The 18285-nt window shown below is 42.2% G+C and overlaps 1 protein-coding gene across 1 annotated transcript in view; it reads left to right on the top strand.

Annotated features, from left to right (window-relative positions):
* LOC122540179 (dynein axonemal heavy chain 8-like) overlaps positions 1 to 18285 on the top strand; it is a 1249383-nt gene that overhangs the window by 514093 nt on the left and 717005 nt on the right. Inside the window, exon 24 of the mRNA XM_043675521.1 lies at positions 9424 to 9524. Within this exon, the coding sequence (XP_043531456.1) occupies positions 9424 to 9524 (101 nt within the window). The remainder of the gene's footprint in view (positions 1 to 9423; positions 9525 to 18285) is intronic.

Here is an 18285-nt window from a genome sequence, read left to right as displayed (position 1 = left end):
ACCCTCTCTAAAGCTTCCGCATCCTTCCTATGAGGCAACTAGAACTGAATACAATATTCTAAGTGTGGTCTAACCAGGACTTTGTAGAGCTTCAGCATAACCTCGTGGCTTTTAAAATTAATCCTCCTGCTAATGAAGGCCAACACACCATATGCCTTCTTTGTTGAAAACAACACATGTTGTTGAAGTGCTTTCATGTTTTCCTCTTTCATTCATCAGAACAATTCACCCACAATTCAAAGGCAAAATCAACCACTTGATGACGGAGCGACACTCTGAAAGCTAATGCTTCCAATTAAACCTGTTGGACTATAACCTGGTGTTGTGTGATTTTTAACTTTGTACACCCCAGTCCAACACCGGCATCTCCAAATCATAACAATTATTCTTTCTTGAGAGGAGTGTGCTGTCTGATTATCAAATGAACTTTGATTGATGGTAGTGGTATTAAGGACAATGCACCACTTATTGATGATTTACAGTTAACTGTCAGGCTTTGTTGGAATATCAAACCAGGCAGGCTGACTCTGTTTGGTCAGAGCATTGCCCTGAGAAATGAACCAGCAAAGCACCTATTTTGTTCATTTGAATCAGACACAGTATTTTTACATGTTCTTTCTGTCTACAAAGAACAGGACCCTGTGTAGTAATATACATATCTTTTAGTACCTACAATCCTAAATTGCTTGTTAACACACTCACAACAATGCACCACTAAGAAAGATGGTAAGGAAAAGCCAGAGAACTAAAGACCAGTGAGCCTGACATTGGTGGTGGGCAAGTTCTTGGAGGGAATCTTGAGCGACAGGATTTCCCTGTATTTGGGAAGGCAAGGACTGATTAAGGATAGTCAACTTGGCTCTGTGCATGAGAAATCGTGTCTCACTACCTTGATTGAGTTTTTTGAAGAAGTAACAAAGAGGATTGATGAGGGCAGAACAGTGGACATGATTTATATGGCATTCAGCGAAATGTTCAACAAAGTTCCTCATGGTAGACTAATTAGCAAGGTTAGGTCACATGGGGGAATCGAGGGAGAACTAACAATGTGGATACAGAACTGGCTTGAAGACAGAGGATGGTAGTAGAGGGTTCCTTTTCAGACTGGAGGCCTGTGACTAGAGGCAATAGACAAAAGGTTCAGGAGTAGGCCATTCTGCCCTTCGAGCCAGCATCACCATTCATTATGATCATGGCTGATCATCCTCAATCAGTATCCTGTTCCTGCCTTATCCCCATAACCCTTGATTCCACTATCCTTAAGAGCTCTATCCAACTCTTTCTTGAAAGTATCCAGAGACTTGGCCTCCACAGTCTTCTGGGGCACAGCATTCCAGACACCCACCACTCTCTGGGTGAAGAAGTTTCTCCTCAACTCTGTTCTAAGTGGCCTACCCCTTATTTTTAAACTGTGTCCTCTGGTTCAGGACTCACCCATCAGCGAAAACATGCTTCCTGCCTCCAGAGTGTCCAATCCTTTAATAATCTTATACGTCTCAATCAGATCCCCTCTCAGCCTTCTAAACTCAAGCATATACAAGCCCAGTCGCTCCAATCTTTCAGCGTAAGATAGTCCTGCATTCGGGAATTGACCTCATGAACCTACGCTGCACTCCCTCAATAGCCAGAATGTCTTTCCTGAAATTTGGAGATCAAAACTGCGCACAACATTCCAGGTACGATCTCACCGGGGCCCTGTACAGCTGCAGAAGGACTTCTTTGCTTCTATACTCAATTTCTCTTGTTACGAAGGCCAGCCTGCTATTAGCTTTCTTCACTGCCTGCTGTACCTGCATGCTTGCTTTCATTAACTGATGTATAAGACCACCTAGGTCTCGTTGTACTGCCCCTTTACCTAACTTGACTCCATTTAGGTAGTAATCTGCCTTCCTGTTCTTGCCACCAAAGTGGATAACCACACATTTATGCACATTAAACTGCATCTGCCATGCATCCATCCACTCACCTAGCTTGTCCAGGTCATCCTGTATTCTCCTAACACCCTCCTCACATTTCACCCTGCCACCCAGCTTTGTGTCATCAGCAAATTTGCGAATATTACTTTTAATACCTTCATCTATATCATTGATGTACGTTGTAAAAAGCTGCAGTCCCAGCACCGATCCCTGCGGCACACAACTGGTCACTGCCTGCCATTCCAAAAGGGAGCCGTTTATCACTACTCTTTGTTTCCTGTCAGCCAACCAATTTTCAATCCATGTCAGTATTTTACATCCACTGGATCTCCCTTGTCCATCTTCAGAGTTACATCCTCAAAAAACTCCAGAGGATTAGTCAAGCATGATTTCCCCTTCATAAATCCATGCTGACTCTGACCTATCCTGTTACTGTTATCCAGATGTGTTGTAATTTTGTCCTTTATAATTGACTCCAGCATTTTTCCCACCACTGAAGTCAGACTAACTGGTCAATAATTCTCAGTTTTCTCTCTCCCTCCTTTCTTAAAAGGTGGGACAACATTAGCCACTCTCCAATCCACAGGAACTGATCCTGAATCTATAGAACATTGGAAAATGATCACCAATGCATCCACGATTTCTAGAGCCACCTCCTTCAGTACCCTGGGATGCAGACCATCAGGTCCTGGGGACTTATCAGCCTTCAGACCTAATAGTTTCTCCAACACAATTTCCTGTCTAATATAAATTCCCTTCAGCCACTATTACATAGAACATAGAACATTACATTACAGTGCAGTACACGCCCTTCGGCCCTCGATGTTGCACCGCCCTGTCATACTAATCTGAAGCCCATCCAACCTACACTACTCCATGTACATCCATATGCCTGTCCAATGACGACTTAAATGCACTTAAACTTGGCGAATCTACTACCGTTGCAGGCAAAGCATTCCATACCCTTACTACTCTCTGAGTAAAGAAACTACCTCTGACATCTGTCTGATACCTATCTCCCCTCACTTTAAAGTTGTGCCCCCTCATGTTTGCTGTTCCCATACTTGGAAAAAGGCTCTCCCTGTCCACCCTATCTAACCCTCTGATTATCTTGTATGTTTCTATTAAGTCACCTCTCAACCTTCTTCTCTCTAACAAGAACTGCCTCAAGGCCCTCAGCCTTTCCTCGTAAGACATTCCTTCCATACCAGGCAACATCCTAGTAAATCTCCTCTGCACCCTTTCCAAAGCTTCCACATCCTTCTTATAATGCGGTGACCAGAACTGTACACAATACTCCAAGTGTGGCCGTACTAAAGCTTTGTACAGCTGCAGCATAACCTCCTGGTTTCAGAACTCAGTCCCTCTATTAATAAAAGCTAAAACACTGTATGCCTTCTTAACAACCCTGTCAATCTGGGTGGCAACTTTCAGGGATCTGTGTACATGGACACCAAGATCTCTCTGTTCATCTGCACTCCCAAGAATCTTACCATTAGCCTAATACTTTGCATTCCGATTACTCCATCCAAAGTGTATCACCTCACACTTGTCCACATTAAACTCCATTTGCCACCTCTCAGCCCAGCTCTGCATCTTATCTATGTCTCTCTGCAACCTACTACATCCTTCGTCACTATCCACAACTCCACCGACCTTAGTGTCGTCCGCAAATTTATTAACCAACCTTCTAAGCCCTCATCCAGGTCATTTATATAAATGATTAACAGCAGTGGACCCAACACCGACCCTTGCAGTACACCACTAGTAAATGGACACCAAGATGAACATGTTCCATCAACTACAACCCTCTGTTTTCTTTCAGCAAGCCAATTACTGATCCAAACTGCTGTGTCTCCCACAATCCCATTCCTCCCCATTTTGTATAATAGACTACTGTGGGGAACCTTATCGAACGCCTTGCTGAAATCCATATACACCACATTAACCGGTTTACTCTCATCTACCTGTTTGGTCACTTTGTCAAAAAAGTCAATAAGATTCGTTCGGCACGACCTACCCTTCACAAAACCGTGCTGACTGTCCCTGATCAGATTATTCTTTTCTAGATGATTATAAATCCTATCTCTTATAACTTTTTCCAACACTTTGCCAACAACTGAAGTGAGACTCACTGGTCTGTAATTACCAAGGTTGTCTCTACTACCCTTTTTGAACAAGGGAACCACATTTGCTATCCTCCAGTCCTCAGGCATTATTCCTGTAGACAATGATGATTTGAAGATCAATGTCAAAGGCTCAGCAATCTCTTCCCTTGCTTCCCAGAGGATCCTAGGATAGATCCCATCTGGCCCAGGGGACTTGTCTATTTTCACACTCTGCAGTATTTCTAATACCTCTTCCTTGTTAACATCAATCTCTTCTAGTCTCGATGCAAGTATATGAGGCATGGCACTCATCCACAGATTCAATCAATAAGCACATCGACCTGGACCCAATATACCGACCACTGCAGCGGACAACTGGAACTGACAACCGGAAGCGGCAGATTCAAACCACTACAAGTGCTAGAGGAAAGTTCACAGAAGCGCTTCACAGGAGGCTCCCAAGCACTGAAGATGTCACCTAGACAGGGGACGAAACGTCTGCAACACAAATTCCCAGCTCGGCGAACAGAACCACGACAACGAGCACCCGAGCTACAAATCTTCTCACAGACTTTCCCACGATTATCCTTGATTGGCCCTAATTTAACTCTCGTCATTCTTTTATTTCTAACATACCTATGGAAAGCCTTCGGGTTAACCCTGATCCTATCCGCCAACAACTTCTCATGTCTCCTCCTGGCTCTTCTGAGTTCTCTTTTTAGGTCTTTCCTGACTTCCTTGTATCCCTCAAGTGCCCTAACTGAGTTATCACATTTTGTCTTAACATAAGCCTTCTTCTTCTTGACCAGGGATTCCACTTCCTTAGTAAACCACGGCTCATATGTTCTATATCTGCTTCCCTGCCTGACAGGTACATACTTATCTAGGACACACAGGAGCTTTTCCTTGAATAAGCTCCACATATTTAATGTGCTCTTCCCCTGTAGTTTCCTTCCCCATTCTACGCTTCCTAAATCTTTCCTAATTGCATTGTAATTTCCCTTCCCCCAGCTGTAACTCTTGCTCGGTGGAGTATACCTATCCCTTTCCTTCACTAAAGTAAACCTGACAGAATTGTGATTGCTGTCTCCAAAGTGCTTACCTACTTCCAAATCTAACACTTGGCCAGGCTTATTACTTATTGGTGAGGGGAAAGGCCACAGGGGATCCCTGCACTGCCTGCCGGTTCCCTTTCTGTCCCCTAACTGTCAGCCATCTGTCTTTTTCTTTAATCTAGGTAGTGATTACCCCTCTGTAAGTCCTGTCAATAACCCCCTCTGCCTCCCGAATGATCCGAAGTTTATCCAACTCCAGTTCCCTAACGCGGTTTTCGAGGAGCTGGTGTTGGGTGCACTTCCCACAGATGTAGTCAGCAGGGACACTAGTGGTGACCCTGACTTCCCACAATCTGCAGGAGGAACATTCCTCTCCCCTAAACTCCATTCCCACTATTCTGACTCCCGAAGTGACTACTAAAAAAAAAAGGATTAGGAAATAAACTAGTTACCTTACCTTGGAGAAAGTGAGGACTGCAGATGCTGGAGTACCAGAGTTGAAAAATGTGGTGCTGGAAAAACACAGCAGGCCAGGCAGCATCCGAGAAGCAGGAGAATTGACGTTTCGGGCATAAGAAGGGCTCTCAGAACATTTTTTTTAGATTAGAGGAGATTGTGAGATTGCTAGTGTCTTCCCCAGTAAAGTACCAATTCAACTCTTCTGCCATTTCTTTGTTCCCCGTAATAAATTCACCCATTTCTGTCTTCAAGGGCCCAATTTTAGTCTAAACCATTTTTTTTTTCTTTTCACATACCTAAAAAAGCCTTTACTATCCTCCTTTATATTTTTGGCCAGTTTACCTTCGTACTTATTTTTTCTTTGCATATTATCTTTTTAGTTATCCTCTGTTGTTCTTTAAAAGCTTCCCAGTCTTCTGATTTTCCATTCATCTTTGCTATGTTATACTTTTTCCCTTTTGTCTTTTATATGGTCCTTAACTTCCCTCGTCAGCCACGGCCACCCCTGCCTCCCCTTAGGATCTTTCTTCCTTTTTGGAATGAACTGATCCTGCATCTTCTGCATCTTCTGCATTATACCCAGAAATACCTGCCATTGTTGTTCCACTGCCAACCCTCTAGGGTATTGCACCATTGAACTTTGGCCAGCTCCTCCCTCATAGCTCCATAGTTCCCCTTGTTCAACTGAAATATTGTCACTTCCGATTCTACCGTCTCCCTTTCAAACTGCAGATTAAAGCTTATTGTATTGTAGTCACTACCTCCTAATGGCTCCTTTACTTTGAGGTCGCTGATCAAATCCGGTTCGTTGCACAACACCAGATCCAGAATTGCTTTCTCCCTGGTAGGCTCCAGCACAAGCTGTTCTAAGAATCTGTCTCGGAGGCACTCCACAAACTCTCTTTCTTGGGATCCAGTACCATCCTTATTCTCCAGTCTACCTGCATGTTGAAATCCCCCATAACAGCTGTAGTAATATCTTTGCGACAGGCTAATTTCAGCTCCTTTTTCAACTTACACACTACATCCAGGCTACTGTTTGGAGGCCTGTAGATAACTCCCATTAGAGTCTTTCTACCCTTAGAATTTCTCAGGTCTATCCATACTGACTCTACATCCCCTGATTCTAGATCACCCCGCACAAGGGACTGAATATCATTCCTTACCAACAGGGCCACCCCACCCCCTCTGCCAGTCAGTCTGTCCTTACGATAGCACGTTAGGCGTGCCACAAGGATCAGTGCTGGATCCACTGCTTTTCATCATTCAAACAACGATTTGGATGTGAACATAGGAGGTGTAATTAGTAAGTTTGCAGATGACACCAAAATTGGAGATGTAGTGGACAGCAAAGAAGGATACTTCAGAGTACAATGAGATCTTGTTCAGATGGGCCAAATAGTCAAGGAGTGGCAGATGGAGTTTAATTTAGATAAATGTGAGTTGCTACATTTTGGAAAGGAAAATCAGGGCAGGACTTATGCACCTTAATGTTAATGTCCTGGGCAGTGTTGCTGAAAAAAGAGACCTTGGAGTGTAGTTTAATAGCTCCTTGAAAGTGGAATCTTAGATAGATAGGGTAATGAAGAAGGCATTTAGTATCCTTATCTTTATTGGTCATGGCATTGAATATAGGAGTTGGGACATCATGTTGTGGCTATACAGGACATTGGTTAGGCCACTTTTGGAATATTATGTACAATTCTGATTTCCCTCAAATGCAACAATGCCCTCAGTTCATTTGTCCAGATTGTTAATATATGAAGTGAATAGTTTTCATCCCAACACGAACCTCTGCAAAACTCTGCCAGTCACTGACTGCTATCCTGAAAAAGGCCTCTTTATCCTCACTGTCTGCTTTCTGCCTGTAAGGAGCTTCGAAATCGACATTTCAGGCAAAAGCCCTTCACAGGAAGGGCTTTTGCCCGAAACGTCGATTTCGAAGCTCCTTGGATGCTGCCTGAACTGCTGTGCTCTTCCAGCACCACTAATCCAGAATCTGGTTTCCAGCATCTGCAGTCATTGTTTTTACCTTTTCTGCCTGTAAGCCAATCCTCTACCTGTGCCAGTATCTTGCCCCTAAGTCCATGGGCTCAAATCATATTTAGCAGTCTCTTGTGTGGCACCCTGTCAAAGCCTTATGGAAATTTAAATTAAATCACATCCATGCACTTTCCTTTGTTTACTTGCACATTGTCTCCTCAAAGAATCTAACAGTTTTGTCAGCCATGACCTCCCTTTGTTGAAGGCATACTGCTAAGCTCTATTTTACAATGCACTTCCAAGTACTCCACAATTTCATCTTTCATATGGACTGTAAAATCTTACCAACAGCCGAAGTCAGGCTAACTGGCCTATAGTTTCTTGTCTTCTATTTCCCTCCCTTTTTAGACAGGATTGTTACATTAGCCATTGAGACCTTACCTGATTCCAGCGATTCTTGAAAGTTCACCTCCACATTCTCTTCGGCTATCTCCTTCATATCCTCCACTGTAGTCCATCGTGTCCTGGTGATTTATCCACTTCAGATCTTTCAGCTTCCCCAACATCTCCTTCGCAATGGCCACAAAGACAATGGCTTTAGTGTTCTCAAGATTTTATTGGAAGAAGTTTCTACTCATCGCGTACTGGGATATTAAACTGCTAATTAAGAGGCAATAAGGGTTTGAGAGTTAGAGGTAAAATAATGTTGCCACAGGGTAGTACAAGATATTCTGTACTACCTTTTACTGCAGAGGTGTAGCCAATGTAGGAGAATATTTAAATATGTATGGATATTATTCAGCTAGGATATTGTGTACAGTTCTAGTGCCACACTATAGGAATGATGTGAATATATTGGAAAGTGTGCAGAAGAAAATTTCAAGAATAATTCTGGGGATAAGAAACTTCATTAGAGACAGTTCTCCCTGAATAAAAAAAAACTAAGAGGAGATCTGATAGTAATTTTCAAATTCATGGGGGAACTGGATAAACTAAGTAGGGAGAAAGTGTTCATGTTTGTAAGAGATCAAGATCAAGAGGGCAATTATTTAAAATGAGTTGCAAAACAAGTAAATGTGATGTGATGCAAGTGCACCACTTCATCTGCAGGAGTCAATTTCTCCTCAGTCAGTCGAGCACAGGTAAATATCTTTGTCTTAAATATCATTGCCTTTTAGGAGAAAGTGAGGTCTGCAGATGCTGGAGGTCAGAGCTGGAAATATGTTGCTGGAAAAGCGCAGCAGGTCAGGCAGCATCCAGGGAACAGGAGAATCGATGTTTCGGGCATTGCCTTTTCCCAATTATTAGAAATTGTCATTACTGCTACCATCACTGCTGCACCGCTTGGTTCCACCAGAAACTATCATTCAGAAGTTTTGATCCTGAACCTAGAAAATAGAATTGAATGCCAGAAGAGAGATGAGGATGCAGAAAATGTTGCAAAAGCAAAATGCAAAGTCTTGGCAACATTTATCAAAATAGAAATAGTGTCAGGTTGTGTCTTTTCATCATACTATCACTTGTTTCCTCCCAAGACTCTGTTACCACTCAAAAGTTTGCTGCATTGTTTTGTCTCTCCACCATCACAACCCCACATCACCCATTAGATTCAAACACTGACTGTTCTTCCTACTTGTTTCCTGATTGCCTAAGTGATTGCAGCCTCCAATTCTGCGGATGCCCTTTGTATCTTCTAATCACTGACCACCCTGTCCTTTCAAAATCATCTCAATCCCTCATTTAGGATGAATGGGTCTTTGACGGCTGAAACCTCACTAATGAGTTAAGTGACCCCTGAGTGGACTTTAAATTTCTATGAGTCAATATGGTCAATGGTCTTTTTGTCATTAATAATTGATCTCCTGGAACTTGTTTGTAATGCCTTTATTTTCTGTGTTTCAGGATGTTAAAGAGCTTTATGCATATTTTAGCCATCATTTCATTGATGCATTAGTGAAATCAACATCACTGTCTTTAGATACACTGAAAAGAAGAATCTTCAAGTAAGTGTTTTCTGATTAATTGTTTTCAAATTTTATTTTTTGGGTATAGGAATAATTTTCCGAAATCACTCTTCTGCAATAGAACTTCACTGTGGTGAAACGTTTGAGGTGCAGGTGTGCATGAGATATTTCCACGGTAGTGGAAATCTGCCAAATGTGCTATTGATGAACCAAATCAGACTCAGATCTGCTGAGGGCAGGCAACATGAATCACATATCACTGGATTAAATGAGATCAGTCAAGATAAATTCCTTAAAAAAATGATTTTAAAACAGCTTTTAATGTGAATAAAATCAAATTGGTACAGGAGGCAGGAATTTGGATTTTCTGGATCATTGGGATCTCTTCTGGGCAGAAGTGACCTGTGCAAGACGGCTGGGTTGTACCTGATCAGGAAAGGGACCAATATCCTGTTGGGAAGATTTGCTAGAGCTATTGGAAGGGTTTAAACTAGTCCTTAGGGGTGGGACCCTAAGCAGTTTTGAGACAAGAGAGAAGATTGAGGCTGGTACAGAAATTAAAAGAGCAAGTAAAATAAATAAGTAAGGCAAAAGGATTGCAGAGAATGAGGGAAACTGATGCATTAAATTACATCTATTTCAAAGCAAGAGGCCTGACAAGTAAGGCAGAAGAACTCAGGGCATGGATGGAAATATGGTACTGAGATATCATAGCTATTACATTAACATGGCTGAGGGAGGGACAAGTCCAATAGGTCAATGTTCTGGAATATAGATGCTATAGGAAGGATGGAAAGGGAGGTAAGAAAGGAGGGAGGAAAGTGGAGTTTTTGATGAGGGAAAACATCATAGCAGTACTTAGAGGATATTCCTATGGGATCATCCAGTGAAGCCAAATGGGTGGAACTTAGAAATAAGAGAGGGTGATCACTTGATAGTAATTATTATAGGCTCCCCAGTAGTCAACAGGAAATTGAAGAGCAAATATCCAGCAATTATTACAGATAGCTGTGAGAATAATAGGGTTCTAATAGGGGATTTTAATTTCCCAAAGATAGATTAGGACTACCAAAGTGTTATGGGTTTGGATGGGAGGAATTTATTACATGTGTTCAAGAAAAAAGTTGTCAATCAATATGTAGATGATCCTACCAGCGAAGGAGCAACACTCAACCTGTTCTTGAGAAATAGGGCAGGGCAAGTGACTGAGGTGTTAGTGGAGAAGCACTTTGGGACCAGTGACCATAATTGTATTAGTTTTAAAATAGTAATGGGAAAGGATAGGCCTGGTCATGGAGTTCTAAATTGGGGTAAGGCCAATTTTGATAGTCTTAGACAGGAACTTTCAAAATTTGTTTTAGGGCAGGAGAAAAGGGACATTGGCAAGTGGGAGGCTTTCAAAAGTGAGATACTGAGAGTTCAGGGATAGCATGTTGCTGCTCGTGTGAAGAGCAAGACTGGCAGGACTAGGGAACAGTGGATGACTCGAGCTATTGAGAATCTGGTCATGAAAAAGAAGGAGGCATGTATCAGTAATATATAGGTAGATCAATTGAATCCCTTAAGGAGAATAGGAGGTGTAGGAGTACACTTAAGAGGAAAATCATGAGGGCAAAAAGGGGACATGAGATAGCTTTGGCAGATAAAGTTAAGGAAAATCCAAAGAGAGAATGTAAAGTATATTAAGTGCAAAACAATAATTAAGGAGAGAATAGGGCCCCTGAAAGATCAATGTGTGGAACCATGGGAAATGGGTAAGATCCTAAATGAGTATTTCACATTAGTATTTACTGTGGAAAATAACATGGAAGCTAGGGAATGTGGACAAATAAACAGTTATGTCTTGAAAAGAGTCCAAATTACAGAAGAGGAGGTGCTAACGGTCTTAAAAATCCCTGAGACCTAATCAAAAGTATCCCAGGACATTGTGGGAAGCTTGGGAAGAAATTAAGGAGCCCTGGCAGGCATTTTTGTACCATCAACAGCCACAGCTGAGGTGGCTATGTTATGCTATTATTTAAGAAAAGCTGCAAGGAAAAGCTAGGGAACTATAGACCGATGGCATCAGTGGAGGGGATTCTAAAAGACAAATTCTACACGCATTGGGAAAGGCAAGGAGCTATTAGGCATAGCCACCGTGACTTTCTACATAGGAAATCATGTCTCACAAACTTGATTGAGATTTTTGAAGAGATGACCAAGAAGATAGATGAAGGCAGAATAGCAGATGTTGTCCAAGTGGACTTTGTCAAGTCCTTCAACAAGGTTCCGTATGGTAGACTGGTTAGTCAGGTTAGATAATATGGGACCCAAGGAGAGCTAGACAATTGAATACAAAATTTGCTTGATGGTATGAGACAGAGGGTGGTGCCAGAAGGTTGTTCGGATTGGAGATCTGTGATTACTGGTGTGTCACAAGGGTCAGTGCTGGGTCCACTGTTGTTCATCACATATATAAACAATTTGAATGAGAATAAAGGAGGCAACGTTAGTAAGTTTGTGGATGACACCAATATTAGTGGTTATAGTGGATGGTGAAGAACATTATCTAAATGTACAACAGGATCTTGATCAACTGGGTCACTGGAGTTCAATTTAGATGAATGCATGGCGTTTTATTTTGGTAAGACAAACCAGGCAGGACTTACACATTCATGTTAGGACCCTGCAGAGTGTTCTTGAACAGAGAGGCTGAGAGGTGCGGGTACATAGCTCTTTGAAACTGGTGTCACAGGTGGATTTGGAAATGAAAAGGGCATTTGGCACATTTGGTCAGAGCCTTGATTACAGCAATTGGGACAGTACAAGACATTGGTGAGGCCACATTTGGAGCACTGCATACAACTCTGGTCGGCCTGCTATAGTAAGGATGTTATTAAACTGGAAAGGGTGCAAAAAAGATTTATAAGGATGGTACGGAGACTGGTTTGAGATATAAGGAGAGGCTGATTAGGCTGGGACTTCTGACCTTGTAGCATAGGAGGCTGAGGGATGACCTTATAAGAGGTTTATAAAATCATGATGGGTATAGATTGGGTGAATAGGTAAAGTCTTTTTCCCCAGGATACGGAGTTCAAAACGGGAGGACATAATTTTATAGTGAGGGGGGAAAGATTTAAATGGGACTTGAAGGGCAACTTTTTCACATGGAGGGTTGTGCGTACATGAAACGAGCTGCCAGAGAATGTAATGGAGGCGGGCACAATTACAACATTTAAAAGACATCTAGATAGGTACATGAGTAGGAAAGGGTTAGAGGGATATGGGTCAAATGCTGGCTAATAGGACTTGATCAGTTTAGAATATCTGGTCGACATGAGTGAGTCTGTTTCCATGCTGTATAACTCTATGACTCTATGGCTGTATATCAAATTGAAAGAGAAATGCATACAATGTGGCAAAAAATTAGTGACAAAGCAGAGAATTGGGAAAGTTTTAAAATCCAAAAAAAAATGACAAAAAAGGGAGAAAATAAGCAATGAGGGTAAACTATCAAATAGTATCATAATGGACAGAAAGAACTTCTGTAAGTATTTAAAAAAGAAAGAGAAATCCAAAAGTGAACATGGATTCCTATAATAATATTACGGTGGAAATAGTACTGAGGAGACAGGAAATGGAAAAGTGGTTCAAGGATAGCTTGAGTCCACAACTTAAAGTTTGAAGTTGGGAAAAAAACAATTTTGATGATATTAGATATGAGCTTTCAAAAGTTAATTGGGGGAGATAATGGTACTTCTGACATAACAAGAGTTCAGGACCATATTCCTGCTGGTGAGAAAGGCAAGGAGGACAGGAATAGGGAGCACTGTGGGAAGCTAGGGAAAAAAGTTGTGGGAAGCCTAGCGGAGATATTTGTGTCAACAACAGCCACAGGTGAGGTACCAAAAGACTGGAAGATGGCTAATGTTGTGCTATTATTTAAGAAAGGATGCAAGGAGAGGTCAAGAAACGAGAAACTGGTGAGCCTGATGTCAGTGGTCAGTAAGTTGTTAGAGGGATTCTGAGAGAGAGGATTTTCATGCATTTGGAAAGGCAAAGTCTGATTTGAGATAGTCAGCATGGCATTTTGCATGGGACATCATACCTTACATTCTTGATTGAGTATTTTTGATGTTAGATGAAGGCACAGCAGTAGATGTTGTCAATGTGGACTTTTCCAAGACCTTCAACAAGACTTCGCATGAAACTGTTTGGTGAGGTTAGATCAAGGGATCCAGGGAAAGCTAGCGAATTAGATTCAAAATTAACTTGACATTAGGAGACAGAGGGTAATGATAGAGTGTTGTTTTTCAGACTGAAGGGCTGTGACTAGCAGTGCTGAGTCCATTGTTGTTAATCATTTTACATAAATAATTTGGATGAGAACTTAGGAGGCATGGTTGTAAGTTTGTGGATGACACCAACTTGGTGGTATAGTGGATAGTGAAGAAGGCTATCTCAGCGTCCAGCGGGATCTTGATCAATTGAGCCAGAGGGCAGAGAAATAGCAGATGGAGTTTAATTCGGATAAATGAGGTATTGTATTTTGATAAGACAAACCAGGGCGGGACTTACACAGTTCATGGTAAGGCCTGGGAGGTACATAGTTCATTGAAAGTGGCTTCGCGGGTATAGAATCATAGAGTCCCTAGAAGTAGGCCATTCAGCCCATCAAGTCCTTACCAGCCCTCTGAAGAGCAGCCCAACGAGACCCACCCCTCTATCCTATCTGTGTAACCCTGCATTTTCCATAGGCAAAAGTGAGGACTGCAGATGCTGGAGATCAGAGTCAAGATTAGAGTGGTGCTGGAAAAGCACAGCAGGTCAGGCAGCATCCAAGGAGCAAGAAAATCCTGCTGCTCAGATGCTGCCTGACCTGCATTTTTAATAGCTAATCCAGCTAACCTGGATATCCCTGTACACTATGGGCAATTTGGCATGGCCAAACCACCTAACCTACACATCTTTGGACTCTGGGAGGAAATCAGAGAGATAGATTAATTAAGGCAGAGAGATAATTACAAATAATCAAAGCAAGATGGTACCAGAGATCATGGTTGAAGCTGTCCTCATGAGTACAGTTTCTGCTCAGTGATTCTGCATTGTTGTGTATTTCAAACTTGACTTCTGACTTAATAAAAGATAGAGAGTTATAACATAGAGACCGTTTTCAGGAGGGTAACCTGGGCCATAATTATTTGCAATATAATGACTTGGATGATGGAAATGAAGGTCCATAAGTTAGATTTGCAGATAACACAAAAATAAATTGGGAAGCAAGTGCTGAGAATAACAGGAAAAGTTTAGAGAGGGACTACAGGGAGAACTAGCCATTTGGATAGAAGGTAGAAGACAGAGGTGGTGGTGGAGGGTTGTTTTTCAGACTGGAGGCTTGTAACCAGTGAAGTGCCACAAGGATCTGTGCTGGTCCTGTACTTTTAGTAATTTACATAAATGATTTGGATGCGAGCATAAGAGGTACAGTTAGTAAGTTTGCAGATGACACCAAAATTGGAGGTGTCGTGGACAGCAAAGAGGGTTACATCAGATTTCAACATGATCTGGACCAGATGGGCCAATGGGCTGAGAAGTGGCAGATGGAGTTTAATTCAGATAAATGCGAGCTGCTGCATTTTGGGAAAGCAAACCTTAGCAGAACTTATACACTTAATGGTAAGGTCCTAGGGAGTGTTGCTGAACAAAGAGACCTTGGAGTGCAGCTTCATAGCTCCTTGAAAGTGGAGTCGCAGGTAGATAGGATAGTGAAGAAGGCATTTGGTATGCTTTCCTTTATTGGTCAGAGTTTTGAGTACAGGAGTCGGGAGGTCATGTTGCACTGTACAGGACATTGGTTAGGCCACTGTTGGAATATTGCGTGCAGTTCTGGTCTCCTTCCTATCGGAAAGATGTTGTGAAACTTGAAAGGGTTCAAAAAAGATTTACAAGGATGTTGCCAGGGTTGGAGGATTTGAGTTATAGAGAGAGGCTGAACAGGCTGGGGCTGCTTTCCCTGTAGCGTCGGAGGCTGAGGGGTGACCTTATGAGGTTTACAAAATTATGAGGGGCATGGATAGGATAAATAGAGAAAGTCTTTTCCCTGGGGTCGGAGAGTCCAGAACTAGAGGGCATAGGTTTAGGGTGAAAGAGGAAAGATATAAAAGAGTCCTAAGGGGCAGCTTTTTCACACAGATGATGGTACATGTATGGAATGAGCTGCCAGAGGATGTGGTGGAGGCTGATACAATTGCAATATTAAAGAGGCATTTGGATGGGTATATGAATAGGAAGGGTTTGGAGGGATATGGGCCGGGTGCTGGCAGGTGGGACTAGATTGGATTGGGATATCTGGTCGGCATGGACGGTTTGGACCAAAGGGTCTGTTTCCTTGCTGTACATCTGCAAAATATATTTTCCTACATTACATTCCATCTGCAAAATATATTTTGCAGATGGAATGTAATGTAGGAAAATGTGAGGTCATGTAATTTGGCAGGGGGAATACAACAGTAGCATTTTATTTAAATGGAGAGAGACTACAGAATGCTGAATTCTTTGAGGGTCCATGTTTATGAATCACACAAAACTAGAATCAATGTTCAGTAGGTTATAGAAAGACAAATTGACTGTTTGCCTTCATTTCAAAGGTCTTGCTAATACTACACAAGGCACTAGTCAGAAAACAGCTGGAATCCTCTATTGGTTCCCTTATCTAAGGAAAGATTTAACCAGAATTGGGCATTCAGAGAATATTCACTCTGTTGACCAATATTCGCTCTGTTGACCAATATTCGCTCTGTTGACCCTGGTCTTGGAGGAAATTTCATGTGCAAAAAGGTTGAGTAGATTGATTTTGTACTCAACAGAGTTTAGAAGAATAAAAGGCAATCTTATTAAAACATGTAAGATTCTTAGGTTGCAAAACGCAGCGGGTCTGGCAGCATCTATTGAGAGAAAGCAGAGTCAATGTTTTGAGTCCAGTGACTCTTCATCAAGACCAATAGCAGCTAAGAAAATTTGGTATTTATACTGACCACAAGGTTTAGGGATATGGAGGAAGAGATAAGTGGATGGGTGGACATGGAGCCCAGAGAGAGATATGATATGAAAGTGGTAGGCAGACAAGGAGATTATTGATAGTCGGCCGGGACAGAAGAAAAGTTCAATTAGTAATCATGAGATCTGAGAGTAGAAGAGAATGGGTTGGCCATACTAAAACCAACTCATGTCAGAACAGGAACAACTGTGAGGGTGGGTAAAAAACATGGAAGGACAGAATCATATTCTAAATTTATTGAACTTGATGTTGAGTCCTCAAGGTTGCAGGGTTCCCAAATAGAAAATGAGATGCTGTTCTTCAGCTAAACTTGCTTGAATATTGCAGCAGGTCTGTGACAGAAACTTTTGCGTGGGAACACGGTAGTGTATAGAAGTGCATGCAACTGGAAATTCGGGGATCATTCTTATGGACAGAATGTACATGTTCTACAAAGCAGTCTGTGTTTCATGTCCTGAATATAGAGGAATTCACACTGTAAATAGCGAATACAGTTGAGTCATAGAGATGTACAGCATGGAAACAAACCCTTCGGTCGAATTCATCTATGTCGACCAGATATCCTAACCTAATCTAGACCTTGCGAATTTTGAGAAGATTTGTAGCTCAGGTTGAAGTTCTGGATGTAGGTTTGCTCGCTGAACATGAACCTTCCAGCTCAGCGAGCAAACCTACATCCTATTTGCCAGCACTTGGCTCATACCCTTCCTATTCATATACCCATCCAGATGCTTTTTAAATACTATAATTGTACCAGCCTCTCCCACTTCCTCTAGCAGCTCATTCCATACACGTACCATCCTCTGTGTGAAAATGTTGCCCCTAAGGTTCCTTTTACATCTTACCCCTCTCATCTAAACCTATGCCCTCTAGTTCTGAACATCCCCACCCCAGGGAAAAGACCTTTTCTATTTAGCCTATCTATGCCCCTCATGACTTTATAAACCTCTGTAAGGTCACTCCTCAGCCTCCGACACTCCAGGGAAAACAGCCCCAACCTATTTAGCCTCTCCCCGTAGCTCAAATCGTTCAACTCTGGCAACATCCTTATAAATCTTTTCTGAATTGGTACCTTGCATCAAGTTTCACAACATCCTTCCAATAGAAAGGAGACCAGAATTGCACACAATATTCCAGAAGTGGCCTAACCAAGTGCAGTTTTGGTCGCCATACTATAGGAAGGATGTGGAGGCACTGGAACGGGTGCAGAGGAGGTTTACCAGGATGTTGCCTGGTATGGAAGGAAGATCGTATGAGGATAGACTGAGACACTTGGGGCTGTTTTCATTAGAGAAAAGAAGGTTTAGGGGTGACTTGATTGAGGTGTACAAGATGATTAGGGGGTTAGATAGGGTTGACAGTGTGAACCTTTTCCCGCGTATGGAGTCGGGTATTACAAGGGGGCATAGCTTTAAATTAAGGGGGGGTAGATATAGGACTGAAGTTAGGGGTAGGTTCTTCACTCAGCGAGTCGTAAGTTCATGGAATGCCCTGCCAGCAGCAGTGGTGGACTCTCCCTCTTTATGGGCATTTAAGCGGGCATTGGATAGGTATATGGAGGATAGTGGGTTAGTATAGGTTAGGTGGGCTTGGATCGGCGCAACATCGAGGGCCAAAGGGCCTGTACTGCGCTGTATTCTTCTATTCTATTCTATTCTATTCAATGTCCTGTACAACCGTGAAATGACCTCCCAACTCCTGTACTCAATACTCTGACCAATAAAGGAAAGCATACCAAACACTTACTTCACTATCCTATCTACC

The sequence above is a fragment of the Chiloscyllium plagiosum genome, chromosome 3, assembly GCF_004010195.1.
Source record: "Chiloscyllium plagiosum isolate BGI_BamShark_2017 chromosome 3, ASM401019v2, whole genome shotgun sequence".
Classification (NCBI taxonomy): domain Eukaryota; kingdom Metazoa; phylum Chordata; class Chondrichthyes; order Orectolobiformes; family Hemiscylliidae; genus Chiloscyllium; species Chiloscyllium plagiosum.
The sequence above is the reverse complement of the archived record's forward strand: the minus strand, read 5'-3'. Positions and strand labels throughout refer to the sequence as shown.